Genomic DNA, 15,018 nt, shown 5'->3' on the forward strand with positions numbered 1-15,018 from the left:
TGCTGCTGTTCTCTCAGCTTTGAATTCTAGGGTTCGTGCCTTGCCCTTGCTCGCTGCTGACTTGGAGTTTTGCTCCTGTGGCTCAGATGCCTTATCTCCGACTCCGACAATCACCATCAGGCCCTGGTCCAAGTGAAGAACGTGTGCCAATTTAAACGAGGGCTAGGTGAATAGTTGAGATTCTTGGTCGCGACTGGCACATGAAGTGTGCACCGCCAACGGCCACCGCCCATCGTACCGCCCTGAGCTAAGTACATCATCGTCAAGGCGACACCCTTGATTAGCTTGTGCTTGGCGATGGGGGCGGGATGGCGAGTGGTTACACTGTAGATTGCTCTGTAGATGAAAGACATGAAGCCTTGTCACACCACAGCTTCTTGTACCAGTGTGTATGTTTGGGATGGAAAGCTTGCTCGAAGGTCGTCGAGCTAAATGTTGAGGTGTGCGTTAAATCCCACGAAGGCTGCGCTGGTCGACAACCGAGATGGTAGCAGCAGCGGCACAGGCAATAACAATTGCATATATTGCAGCAGTTTCACTATCCATATTGCTAGCACAAAAATTCTCTGGCTGGCACACGTCGTGTTGGCGTTCCAGGAAGTTGTGTTCCCGGTCCAAATGGGTACAGTGTACCAAAACGGTTAGCCAATTGAAAGGCTTGAAATTGCCCAGCTCGGAACACGTTCTTCACTTGGACCAGGGCCTCAGTGCTCTCAAAGTAGCCAATGATAAGGGGTCTTTCTTCGCTGTTTCGGCCAATCCGCTGATGGCTTCACCAGAGGAGTCATACATTGGCTGAGTTTCGGGGCCCAACCCCAATCCCAGCTGCTTCCAATCAAACTGGCTTGCCTATTCTGCTTTTGCCGTCTTCCTCCTCGATCCAGCGTCGTCAGTGGCAGATCCTCGGTCCGTGCGGTAGCGCTGCTGCGCCGTCTTCCAGTCGGTGACGCTGAGGCCTTCCCCGTACTCGCCGCACGTCTTGATGACCGTCTGTACTGCGTCTTCTAGCGTCTCTGGTTTTGAGGTACGTATGTGCGTGGCCATCACTTCATTGTTCATACCGCTAAGCAATGCTTCCATGTAGATGTCGTCCGACACGTTCTGCTCGAAGCCAATGTCCACTAGGCTATCGGCGAAGTAACTCAATAGTTCTCCCGGCTGCTGCTTGCGTCTGCTGAGGCGCTGCTGAATCTGGAACGCATTGCCTCTGCGTCCAAATTTGCCGCGCATCTTCTTCACCAGGTAGGGGAACGTCTTATCCTCGGGCTTCGCATACTGAGACCAGGTAACGAACCACTTCTGTGCCTTGCCTTTCAGGTGCTGTACAGCGCCATGATACAAGTCATTAACCGTCCATTCGTCTCCGCCAAGGTGTGCTTGGTTCTCCGCTTTCGTAAGGGCCGAGGCCAACCATGCTTCCACTGACTAATCAGCCTTGCCGTGGAAGTCACTGATCAGCAGTTTCTTGGATCGAGCCTTCGGTCGCTCCATGGGAACGATGATCGGTTGCGGTTGCGGTGCCGCTGCTGCGACCGGCGGTGGTGCCACCGTGGCTGCTGCTGGCGGCACTATGATGAACCGACGCATCATGCTGCGTTGCTGCCCTGGTGTAAGCGCGTCACACCAGTTCATGTCTTCAAGGTCATCTACTGCTTCGGCATCATGCTCGCGTTGGTTGGGCTGCGCCGCTCGCGGCGACCGCGCACTCGGCCGTGTTACGTCGGGCTGCCTGCCTCCTCCGCGGTGCTCCCGATTGTTGACACTAGCTTCTTCATCACTGCCGTCACCGCTTGAACCAGCCTCATCAGCCGCCGATATGGCGACGCCGCTGCTGCCCAAGACCGTCTAATCGTCGGTGGCATTGTCGTCTCTGGTCCGAAGGTGCAGGCGCGTCCTCGTGATGCGCCGCTTCTTCCGGGCAGGTGACTTCTTCCTTGTGCGTGCTGGCGCTGTCGGCTTGTTTGGAGCGGAACGTGAAGTTGCCCCGCTGTTCGGCGACACCGCGAGACCTGCTGCTTCTGCTGGAGTTGTCATGCTACCGCGTCGGCCAAGTTCGCTGCTACTGCTGCGGTTTGTATGTTGCTGTTGTTTGATATGCCCGCTGCTGCTGCTTCAAATCAGACTGTGATTGCCGTTCACTTGTGGGTTTCTTCCATGACGCAATTCTTTCCGCAGAATCCATTTGCACCCCTTAGCCGGGTTCTTCTGCTGTAGGTGGCTGCTGTCCGACACGTGCTGCTGGGTTCATCTGTTGCGTGCGACGGCTACCTGCGACTCTTGCCGTGGAACGCTGCCACTCTTCATCTTGGCGGCTGGCTTCTGCTGGGTTTGCAGCGTCTGCTGTAGCCTCGGATCCTCTGGCGTGCGGTCTCTGTTGCGGCTGCTGCGGCTGTTTGGGTGGCGTCCGTGGCCTCTCCCAAGCCTTGGACGAACATTGGAAGAACACTGTTCGTGGAACGAAGTGGGGAGGTAAAAAACCTCAAGAATATTGTTCTCGAGGTTTTAGAGCTTCGTCCGTAATATCGGTTTTTGCGGGGGAATATGCTGGCGTGTGCACTGCACAGTGCGCTGCGTTCGCTTCTCGCCGGTCTGATTGGCAGAAAGGATTTTTCCTGCGATTGGCTATTAGTCAAATAGTAATTTATCGAGATCTTGGAGAGGCGGGAGAATATTGCAATCTTCCCGACGATGGTGCTAACTCGCGCTCAAGCTCGCGCTCAAGCTGCTGCTGTTCAGGACGATGTGGAGAACGACGGCGAAATGGAGATCGACGGCGACATGGAAATCGACGGCAATGACGACGGAGAGATCGACACCGCTGGTGCTGATCATAGCGCAGCGCTTGTCGTCGCTGACACCGCCGCAACTACATCTGTTCACGCACTCGGCCCCAGCGTCAAGGACCACGTCACTGCGCTCGCCCAGCAGTTTCTCCTCAAGACTCAGGTGCTGGCAAGAGAGCATGCTGCCTTGCAGTTCCAGCAGGAAGGGCAAAAGCACGCCCAAATCGCCGCGTTGATGGCTGTGAAGGCCTCAACAGAGACCAGCGTAAGGCAGCTCACGGACCAACAACGCGACATTGCTGTAAAGCTCGGAGAAGCGCTGACGGCTACGCAAGCCAGCCTCTGGGAGCAACTGCAACAACTGCAGAAGGTCCAAGATGAGCGAGGCGGGAAAATTGAGAGCTACGTTCGTGCCAGCCTTACCCAGGCGATTCAAGACGTACAGAAGGAGACTCGCGACTCGCAGATGGTGATCGTGTCTCAGACGGACGAAATCCGCCAGAACTTGGCGCTGATGGAGCGTAACGTGGACGGCACGCTATCGCAGATGATGGAGCATGTTCAAAAGCTCATCGAAGACAAGCTCGTTGGACGCAATCTCGCCGAGGAGACATCACAGATTGTACAGCAGCAACTAGAAAAGTCTACCGATCATGTCGCGGCGACAGTAATGGAGCATGTGCTCAAACTCGTCGACGACAAGCTTGCGATGTCTCAAGGTCGAACCAGCCTCACACATGAGGCAGCGCAGATCATCCAACAGCAAGTGGAAAGGTCGACAGAGAGCATAGCGGCGGAAGTTATGGACCACGTACAGCAACTTGTCGAAGGCAAACTAGCTGTGGCTCTTCGCGGATCCAATCGCAACCACGAGATGAGCGAGATGGTGAAGCATCAAGTGGAAATGGCGATGGAAGGCGTTTCATTTGCAATGAAGAGCTCAGTAGAGCTAGATCTCCAGAAGGCGTGCAACTCAATTCACGATGAATTGTTGCGGTGCGCTTGCGATGTAGATGGGCCTCTCTACGAATCCTTTCGCGGCTTCATTACAGAAACAACAATGCACGCAAACCGTCACCTTGAAGCACGCATCCAGAAGCTGCTTATGAACACGCAGTCGGAGGTAAATCTACAAGTGCAGCGTCAAGCGGACGCGACAGTGGCTCTTCGTGAGCATGTCAACAAGAAGTGCGCGCGTATAGAGAAGCAAAGCCAGCAAAGTGAATGTGTCGGCCTTGAAAGTACTATTGCAAGTCTCGAGAAGAAGGAGGTGGATCTGTGTATCAACGCTCTGCAGGGCAAGGATCCCCGGTCTGGTGATGACTCGGTGCCACAAGATGCTGCACTAGCTGGTGAGCCCAAACATTCCCAATACAGCATTGAACACAGCTTGCAGACGGCTGTTGAAGCCGTCTGCAAGACGATTAAGGAGAGCATCCGTGAGCTAACGTCAGTAGACGAACTCCAGAGAAGTCGAACGACACACTACGAACCCAACTGGAGCAGCGACGGCGAAGGTGTCAGCGACTCTGACAGAGATAGTGAATTCGAAAAGAAGATGCTAGAGGCATGGGAGAAATCCTTCCGACACGCACCACGACCCGCCTCTCCTGTTGAACTGCCTAATACAGAGAGCCGTCGGCCAAGCAACCTCGATGATGAGTCAAAAGTGCCTGTAGCGTCGGCGAGGGGTCAGCTTCACACGGCGGCGATGGTCCACACTACGTTGGCGTCAAGTGCTGAGACGCAGACAGAAAATCAAGCGCCCCAGACACTACAAACGACTAGTCCGCCACTCATGGCATCACCCGAGCGGTGCATATCGAACAGGATGGTGGTTGTGAGGCCGACCTCGGCTGTGGCAGCGGGGACTCGTGCTTCGTCACAAACCGAGGAATATCACGGATATTCCCCACCACTATGGCCGACATCCACCGGCCTTGAGCGATTTCAGCCACTTCGAGGGCGCGCTCGAGCCCCTGCACGACACACACATCATCGAGCGCGAGCACACAAACAGGTGGCACTAAGTGTACTCGTGTCAGATCTTCAGCTTCAAGTGCAAATGAGAGCGGAGCAGACAGCACAACGCTACTTGTCGAGCAGTGGAACGTGAATATTGCTACTGATCAAGCATTGTCAAGTGCAGCTGGTCGGCAAGGTATACAATGCTTAACGAAAAGCAAAACACAATGCGTGTATTAACTCACTCACTAGTCATCTTGTCGATTTCATAATACATTTACCATTCCGATTTCTCCTCGAAGTCGTCAGGTAGTGACATACTAGAAGCGAAGTCGGCCAGAAGGTCGGTTGTCATCTCGTCCAGGTCGTAGTCCATTTCTTCGGCGATGGGGAAGGTGAAGCTGGTAGGTGTGTGCAAGTGATGCTGTCCCTTTGGGATCTCCTCACACTGCAGCAAGTCAACGAAGTCGCTGTTCCTGTTCAGGAATGCGCACATATCGATGTTGTGCTCTGCCAACGGCGTGCGCTGTGTAGTTACCATCTGTCCGCTTACTCCAAAATCACGCTGAATCTGACACGAAGATACGGGTATTGAGAACAGCACTCTCACAGCTTTGGGTATGATACGGTAATCGCCTTGATGCTCTAGTCTTTGCCAAAACTCAAGTACTGATTCCTTTGGTGTGTAGTCCTCCTTTCGTGCAATGTCAACCGGATCCTCTAGCCATCGATCGAGTTCCTCTTCTGCACGTCGATCCTGCTTGCTAAAGGTTGACGGTCGGCTTGATCTGGGCGCAAATTCCGCTTCCAGTCGGCTGACTTGCACAACAGGTGGAGGTGGTTCAAATTCAGAGACGTCCGCGGATTCACTTACTGCCTTAAATAAGTCTAATAAGTTGCAGCGAATTTTGGCGTTCACATCGTTCTTCCTGGTCACAGCATCTCTTCCATCTTTGCCATGCTGACGGCACGACGAAATCACTTCACGATCGAGACTCCTCTCGGTTCGTTTGAAGATAGGGTGGTGTTTCAACCGCATTTCAAATACAAATTGACACTCTTGGAACTGCTTGTCGTTGTAATATCTGCTGAAGAAGCGTTCGTCCAATGCTTCGCGCAATAATCTTCGCACATCCGCAGCCAGTGGTGTAAGGTCACTCTCAGGAATCGAACGAGGATTTTTGTTGGTTGATAGGTAGTGTGGCAAAGGCTGTTTAGGGTCGAGGTCGTGAATACGCGCCATATACAGCTGTACGAGCACGTCAACTTGAATAGGATGCTCTGCTTGACATATTCGCTTGATCTCACCTATTTGCCTCAACACAGACAACACATGGACCAAGTCGTCATGGCGATTAGCCAACGGGAACTCTGGTGGCGGCTGGTTAGCACGACGTGCTTTATGAGCTCGCTCTTCATACCACGCAGTTATTGCAGGCCACGTTTCAAGAACTCTCTCCAATGAGCGCGTCATGCTCAAGAAACGTGACGTAGAATATCCAACAAGCCGCGTGGAGGCACTCTTAGTCTTAGACTTACAGAGCTCTGCAAATAAGCTCCCAGCGACAGACACCGCCATGACCTGAAAGATTGTTCTTACCAACCGTGAGATTAAGTCCGCCATCTCCGGGTTAGCTGCAGCACTAGCAGCTCCATTTACACCGCATGATGACTTTGTAGCTGCGTGGGCCATGTGTGCGAAGTACCACTCCCAGTGCAGATTGAGTTCTTTGCACAGCATCGATTTCACGTCACCTCCTGAGTCGCTCGTAGCCCCATAGAAATCGCTCGTCGCTAAGCTGAAGTCCTCGAGCATGTGCTTCAGCCACGCTTTGAAGGGCTTTAAGATGCCGCCATCACGATCTCCATACGCGGGGTTGAACTTTCTCGTACCCAAGAGAATGGACTTGTACTGCCAGGCCTTATCCACCAGGTAAACCCGCAACCCAAGAAACTTGTCTTGCGTTGTTTTGCAAGTCCAAAAATCTGCCACGAGCGTAAAGTTCGGGTAGCCCTCTCGGTTCTCTTGCAGATAGTTAGTGATTTCCTTACGTGTTGAAGAATACAGCGCCACTATGGCTTCCTTCACCTGCTTCGTAGTTATCTCGGTCTTCATCTCATCCTTATAGAGCAGCGCTTGAATGAGTCTTGCCTCTTCGTACTCAATCATACGAAACGCCAAGTTATGGTTGATGATCATGAGAGTGGTCATCAGCACGTTTAGCCGGATTGGGTTGTTTGAGTACAGGACGAACGATGACAGGTGGCTGTAATCATTGTCGTGTTTGCGCCTCTTGGCGGTCGCTGCCTTCGTTTTCGGCGAACCAACGTTGTGAATCTTCTGGAGGTGCGTCACGGCCATGGTCGTTTTGCCAGCATAGAGCTTGAACAGGTTTTTTCCTGACGTCCGACACGCCTCGTCAACCAAACAAGCCCACGCAAAGACCTCCTTCCCGTTCTCGACGTACTTGACACGAACCCCCCACTTGAATATGTACGACGTTTCCTTTGGTCGTGGAGGTACCAACTCGAAGGGTCCAAGGGCCTGGACTCTTCCACTGCTTGGCGGACCACAGAAGGTGGCTCTGCCATCGTCACGTCCTGGCTGGAGGTGTCGTGGGTCTCTGCAGATGTCACGAGTGTGGACTGGATGTGAAGTAAGTCGCTGTGGAGGTCTCTAGTCTTGTCGGCTGCGCTGTGATCTCGATGCTTGGTGGCAGGGCCACTGGCATGAAGTCATTAGACTGGCGGCACAGTGAGTTCCTGCGGTGGCCACGAGTCTGTCGGCTGTACTGCGAGCGCGTCGGAAGCTCAGCACACGCGAGCGCAGACCGCTTCTTGGGCAGAGAATATCTTCGCGAGAGAGCTCGGTAAATTTCAGTGCGGCTGTGGAAGATCGTGCGATTTTCAGCCAATCCAACGCGTAGGATATGAACACACCAGATCCGCTTAAATACAAAATCCGCGAGAACGAATATCGGGAGGGAAGCTCGCAATAATGTTCGTTGTTCTCGCACTTTAGCGAGGAGAACACGAAAATCGGGTGTTTCATGTTCACTCATTTTTGTGGAAGCGTTTTCTCACCCACTTTTTGTTCCCCTACCCGCATGTTCGTCCAAGGCTTGGCCTCTCCAGTGGGGGATTGCTAAGGAGGGCCCTCATCAGGAGGGCCCTCGTTACAACCAGGGCATTTGGGCAAACAGATGGCAGATAGTAACGCCTCAAAATGGGCAACACACAATACCAAACGTGCTGACCCACTTTGGCTGTTGAGGGTCAACCCCCGTCTAAGTGGATTGACCCGATTTCGTTGTTGAGGGTCAACCCCATCCGAGTGGATTAACCCGATTTCTTTGATTAGGGTCAACCGCACTATTGACCCAACTTCACTGTTGTGGGTCAGTGGTATATGCGTTTTGAGAGTCACGCATTAGCGAATGACCCGAATTAGTCTGTGTGAGTCAACTATACTGAATCGTCCGTTTTGACGTACATTTATAGCAACCGAATTTGCCAACAATTCGACCGTAGTGTCGGCTCTAGAGTTCGTCGGTTAGTGAATTCCCTCAGCTAGCACCTGCTTCGACCCCCCCCCCCCCCTCCTTATCCTCTTTACTTGAAAAAGCCTACACGATCTATCAAAGAGTTATCGATTGATACGAGATGCGACCACCTGGTTGGCAAAAAGCCACGTTCTATCAAGGTGATAACCCTCACAACCACCAGGCTTTGTCAGCATGTACAGGCAATTTACATGATCGGGAGTCGACTCATGTTGCGACACAATTGGATAATGAGCAGCTTTCGGAAATCTACTATGCGGCATCCGCTTTACAGCGCGATACAGGTGGAGATAATGTCGCTCGGAATGTTTCCGGGGAGTCGGAATTGTGGGTCGAACGTAGGGATGCCAGTGACGAACGCATGAATGACAGCGGCAATGAAGACATGAATTTAGGAAGTGACGAAGCGAAAAGTATCCGTGATGAGGATTCGTTATGTGATGATTTCGGTTTATCCAATTCTGAAAAAGAAATGTTGCTATTCGAGTATGACTTCCCTGATTGTAATTCGGATAATTCTTCTGAAGACTCAGACGAATTGGAGTGGGTAGATGACGAAATTTTCGCTCCCGTTTGCGCGCACTATCTCGACCAAGAGGAAAAATCTGCAAGTCGTATTCAAGAGGAAGTTTCATGTGGTTATGCGGGAACCGATGGCGGGAACGTTTTTGTTCCTACCAAATTATCTGGAGACGAGTTATATGTAATTCAACCTCCACCAGAATATCTGTATGAAAACCACGACGAAGCTGAAAAAGCGGTTCATGAATGGACTTTGCGCCATGGATTTAACGTATCGCGGCGTCGGGTACGCTACCTGAATGGGTCAAAAACAGATTTTTGGGCAAGAAATTACGAATGTGATCGAGCTGGTAAGCCTAAGTGCACGCAACGCCTGATAGACAGTGAAAGAAAGCGGGATATGCGCGGATCTAAACGCAGTGGTTGCCCGATGCGCCTTAAAATTTGTTCGGTCTCTAAAACTAACGTTCTAGGCCCTTGGAAAATTGTTCACACTCGCCAAAGTGAGGTTCACAATCACCCCCCATCAGAAGATATTAGGGTCCATGCAGCTCATCGACGCCGGGCGGCGGGCAGACTTGCCCTCGCTCCGGCTGACAATATGCACGAGTTTATTGACAGCCAATCGGCTGCTGGAATACCAGTGGCGAAAATTCGAGCGTCTATTTTACATAATGATCCGGAGTCTTTAGTCCTCCCAAAGGACATCAGTAATTCCAAGCTCAAAACCCGCCATATAGCTATGGCGACCAAGACACCGATGGAGGCTATGTTCGCGTTACTAGAAACCCACAAGTTTTTCTACCGATTTGAAGTGGACCCTGTATCTAACGAATTGTCGTATCTACTGTGGGCACATCCAGAAACTTTACGTCTTTATGTTACTCATTGCGATGTATTAATTATGGACGGCACGTTCAAGACGAACAAGTACGATCTTCCGCTTGTGAACGTCATATCTATGACAGGTATGAACACAGTTCTTCCAGTAGCACAGTGTTTTCTCCCTGGACAGAAAGAGATAAATTTCAGTTGGTTTCTCAAGACACTTCGGGCGATGCTAGAAGAGCAAGGAATTCCGCTTCCTACTGTAATTCTTACAGACCGTGAACTTGCATGTATGAATGCTCTCGCAATTTTCTTCTCCTCCGTTCCCTCGATGATTTGTAGGTGGCACTTTAACCAGAATGTACTAGCGAAAACACGGAGCGTGTTGGGCCAGGTCGCTGTATCCAATCCGCTCCCTGGGCAGGATAAATATGAGAATACCTGGGAGACTCAAGTTTTCATGGAATTCTTCTACAAGACTGTGGACTCTAAAACGGAACAAGATTTTGAACTTCATCGCGCGCATCTGCATTTACTGTCTCCGGTGATTGCTTCGTATTTGGACGAACATTGGTGGAAATATAAAACAAAACTCGTCCGTTGTTGGACGAATCGATATCGTCACTATGGATATCGAGATACGTCAGCAGTGGAAGGAACGCATGCACAATGTAAACGTTGGCTGCAAGACTGTAATGGTGACATGTACACGGTGTTTAAGCGGCTGTTGCCCAGGTGGGTTTCGTGTGCAAGTACGGTTACTGAACGCGCTGCGCGTGATGCTACAATATTACCATACCGGCTTCAACACGACAAATACACACAGGTGGCTCGCGTAATTACAGTTTGGGCCCTTCGTGCTACAGACGATCTTTGGAAAGAAGCCATGGACGTCATTACCGGTGCTAAACCGACCCGACCTTGTTCCGGAAATTTCCGAACTGTCAATGGGAGGCCCTGTGTTCATGAAATTATCGCTATCATCAAATCTAATGGGGAATTGAAGTTATTGCCTAGTCATTTTGACGCACATTGGTGGATTTATCGCGATCGTATCCATAGTTGGCGTCCTAGAATCCGCGAGCCGGCAAGTTTACGTAAAACGCGTCGTGTTGCTCGCTCTCATAAGTCTAACCATGGTGCCACTGGGACTGCACGACTCCCAACATTTGCTGAGCGAGTTGATCGCAACCACCCATCCACTAATTCTACGTTAGAGACACCCCACCAAGCAGTTGTGTACCAGATTGCAATGCCCCAAGAACGTGTTGAGATGGACCAAGCTAGTACGTACCACTCAACTCATGCTCCCCCTAGATCCTGGGGGTATGCTAACAGAAAATCATACTAGTCTGTTTTAGATACTGCATACGTACATTCAAAAACACCACAAGTGCTAAAACGTTTTAGTTTTACTTTCATCTACCGCACAAGCTCGGATAGCCTAGTGTTATGCCGCTTCGTAGACACAGCGTGGATCTTCAATTTGACTGCATCATGTAATATATTGAAGTTGACCCAAATTGGTAAGACTGGGTTACTAGTTTAAAAAAAATAAATTGGCGTTCGCTCTTAAAGACACGGGCCTTAAAGTCGGGAGAATAGCATTTTAGAATAATGCGAAAGGAAATGGAATATATAATACACAAGGAACTAAACATGGAAGCTTAGAAGATTGAGTCAAACTTGAATTAAACATATCACGAAAACTTATAGAAGTTTAAAATTTGTTTTATAAAACGTTTGAATCATATTGGAAATAGTGATAATTTACTGGGAGTTCGCTCTAACGGACAAGGACAATAACGTTAGTAAAATAAAATTATACAATAATCAATAAAATGAAAACATGTTACCTAGGAAAATAATATCCAAAAAACCTTTCATGAAAACTCAGATAAGTATATGATCCGTTAAATTTATCAGAATAGAGTTACAGAATATTCCGAAAGAAAACAGAAAATATATTGTTAAGAAAATATAACACTAAGGAAAGCAAAGATTTTTTTTTTCTAAAGCCGCACGTACGAATGGTGCACACGACGATGTGATCTCAACGTCTCCTTATGTTCAAATGTTTTCTTGCAAATACGACAGAAAAATTGGGTGCAACCCCGCTCGTGTTCTCGACGGGCAGCCTTCGTGTCGAAAGTTGCAACCGAACATGTACGGCACTGGTACATGTGGAATCGGCAAAGCTGCGTCATGTTGTAGCGATAGCTAACTCCAGGTAAATCAACATCTAAATAGCAGTGTAGCCTGATGTTGATGCAGTCGTAGGATACACCACAGTGAGCGAGATCGCCACGACAAATTACCAAATCACCTTTCTCGAGAGAAATAATTTTTTCATTGTCTTTCAGGGGCCTGCGATTATTCCACCCGTAAGTTGCCAGTCTAGTTCCGTCCTGTAGAGCAATTAAAACAAACGCAGGCAATTCTTCCTCATCAGCATCCACAGTTTCGCTGTTGAGAAAGTCCCTGTGAACTTGCTGTTGTGGGCCACCTGGAAAAGATTTCATGATCACCCACGAGCCGGTTCGGATGATCCAGTGCTCGTTGTATGCGGCCGCATAATTCTTCACAGCGGCCTCGACTGGCGAAAGTGGGCTGTCGGATTGATCCCATGCAGGGACATACGCCTGCAATCGGAACTCGTCTTGGGTTGTTCCAATGCTGAAAACGGTGGCCCACTTCTCGATATCGTTAGCCTTGAGTCGAATAGCAGCCGCTTGTTCATGCGTGATCGCCTTCTTGATAACCTGGAATCCATCTTCGTAGAGTTTCATAGTGTGTGTGCGGGAAGACTGAACGATTTTCGAAATGATGTCCTCTATTAAACAGCGAAGGTTGCTTCTTCCTACGTGCTGACATGAACCTCGCATCTTATGTACTTTCCTAAGAACGAGAGACGAGTTAGAAGCTAAGAGCTAATGATAGTAACGTATATTGAAACAGAGTAGGAGTCTTACTGTGTTTCCAAGCCGTAGCCACGTCAAGAACGCTCGTGACCCGAATCAGCGAAAGTGGGTCAGTGTATTTGAGTTTGCGTGTTGCCCATTTTGGGGCGTTACTATCTGCCATCTGCTTGCCCAAATGCCCTGGCTGTAACGAGGGCCCTCCTGATGAGGGCCCTCCTTAGCAATCCCCCTCCAGTGGTTGCGGCGACCGCCAAGCGACTGCTTCTGCGGCTGTAAGCATCCTCTGCTGACGACGGCCTTCGGCTGGTACTGCAACCGGCGCTCATCTCCATCTTCTTCGACTGCCAGTCGCGCATGGGTGGCTGCTCCTCGGCTGCTACCACACTGTCGTCTGCTGCGGCGTCGCGGCTTCGTCAGCTTTTGCGCTTGCTGCTGCTGCGCCCTCGCAGGCGACATTTGCGCTTTACTGCTGCATCTTCATCTGCGGTGCCTGCATCTGCGGCTCCTTCATCTGCTGCTTCTACACGGCCAAGCTGGCGCCAGTGGCTTCTGCATCTGCAAGGCCTTCGTCATCTTTCTCTCTCTCTATCGCTTTCTCAGCCATCACACCTCTCTCCTCAGCCAACACACCTATCTCCTCAGTCAACACAACTCTCTCCTCAGCCAACACACCTTTCTTCGACTGCCTCCGTGGTTCGTGCCGCAAGGCCGAGCCTCGTGAAGGACTTCCGACTTAGCTATTGTGGAGGCTCCCGTTTGGAAGGTCCCCGTACGACCAGCAAACAAGCGTACGGTTCCTTGTCGTTGCAGTGCTTCCACGCCGGTCTGTTTCTGCGGCCGTCGGAACAGGTTCCGGTGGACAAGTGCACTAGCTGTCACTACTACACGCACCTAAACATGCATCACATGCACGACAGCTAGTCGACCACCGTGTGGGCACACTTCTACCGGGGCCATCGGGGTTCTGCAGGATACTTGTGGGCATGGGGCCATCGGGGTTCTGCAGGATACTTGTGGGCATGGGGCGGGCGGGCTATTATGCCGCGGGGCTACAAATACCTCTCTTTGCTCTTCCACACCACATCTTACGAGAGCTATCCACCGGGCTGCCGATACCGGAGCATCCACCTCCTCGAGGGCTGCTGATACCGCTCGAGCACTCCCCTCACGCCTGCTCTTCGGACCCGCGTACTCATCTTCATCGTCATGTATTTAGTAGCATCGTCGAACGCTGCTCGCCATACCGGCGGCGCGACATCGCTGGTGACTGCGTGTCACCTGGCGAATTCTAGACTGACTCTACTCTACAGGCACTCAGTATCTAGCGTTACCTCGCGTACGCTACCGTAACCTTCTACGGACCCAGATTGCGCCCGTCAGCTGCCGAGTTTATCCGAGCCGGCGGCTGTCTGGGTGATACTCGTAAGTTCTTCGTCCTCGCTCTCCGTTGCACTACTGCCATTTGTATCTGGTCCTTGATCGTCTGCTGCGCCACATCTGCCCTCTTGAGCGTCTTCTTGATCGTCCTCGCTGCCCCGCATAGGGGAATAGCCAAACTATTTTCCCTGTGCTTACTGAGCGAAAATATGTTATGGAGTGCTGGATAGACATCGGTTGCGTGGCTGCAGGTTAGCTATTCTAATTTCAGGAGTGCCCCAACTCCACGTTTCAAAGTCCTGACTGATTAGCATAGGCCTGACCGAATAACAAACTCCCAGTAAAATAGCACAACAAATTACAAATTCCCTTTCTTCAGATGCTTACAACAACTAGTCGCTGAGTTGGACAAGTATCCAACACTTCCAGGTTTTCACGATGGAGGCCTCTAAACCAAGAGTTGTACAATGCAAAAGGGTCCTGATAGGTGGAGGAGCAAGATCTTTGCAAGAAGAATAACAGTGTGTCGACGGAGGTCTCCAAGTACAACCGGAAGTTTACCAATTTTCTGGAGGCACAGACACTATCACCAGTCAACCCGGAGAAGGCACGAATCGGACCGTTCGCAAATATGTGCCCGACTAGTTCAAATCAGACGTAATGTATGCTACTCTATCACAGAAGTAATATAAAGACGCCAAGAGGGAGAAGTAAGAGCGCCAAGACCACCGGCAGCTATGTCCACGACAGCAACGAAAAACTCAAACCGTCGTTGTGGTGAAACTGCAGCTGTGGAGAACCAGAAAAACCGCGAAACGTGTCAGACGCTAAGCTTGATGTTCATACAACCAAATCATTTTGTTACTTGTCTACATGCGTTAATCAATACGATCCTAAGAATCATCCAGTGTCGTTATTCTGAAATTGCTCACGAAACTTTACTTTTAACTTTATTTCATTTGTAATCTAACAAAATCGACGCCACCATTGGTTCTGCAGCGCAAGATCACCAATATTTTGTTGAGTTTTCTGCACGTGGTATGCTGCAACGCGCTGTAT

The 15,018-nt window shown here is 50.5% G+C and overlaps 2 protein-coding genes across 2 annotated transcripts; both read right to left on the minus strand.

Annotated features, from left to right (window-relative positions):
- Nucleotides 1–849: 849 nt before the first annotated feature.
- IUM83_19473 (putative Polyprotein) lies at nt 850–1,317 on the minus strand (the record flags this gene model as incomplete). Its single annotated transcript, XM_067944524.1, has 1 exon — nt 850–1,317. One exon carries the CDS (start codon nt 1,315–1,317, stop codon nt 850–852), a length of 468 nt encoding a protein of 155 aa, XP_067789562.1.
- A 108-nt stretch (nt 1,318–1,425) lies between these two features.
- IUM83_19474 (putative Polyprotein) lies at nt 1,426–1,839 on the minus strand (the record flags this gene model as incomplete). Its single annotated transcript, XM_067944525.1, has 1 exon — nt 1,426–1,839. One exon carries the CDS (start codon nt 1,837–1,839, stop codon nt 1,426–1,428), a length of 414 nt encoding a protein of 137 aa, XP_067789595.1.
- Nucleotides 1,840–15,018: the final 13,179 nt, after the last annotated feature.

Source organism: Phytophthora cinnamomi, assembly GCF_018691715.1.
Source record: "Phytophthora cinnamomi strain GKB4 chromosome Unknown Contig51, whole genome shotgun sequence".
In the NCBI taxonomy this organism is placed as follows: Eukaryota; Oomycota; class Peronosporomycetes; order Peronosporales; family Peronosporaceae; genus Phytophthora; species Phytophthora cinnamomi.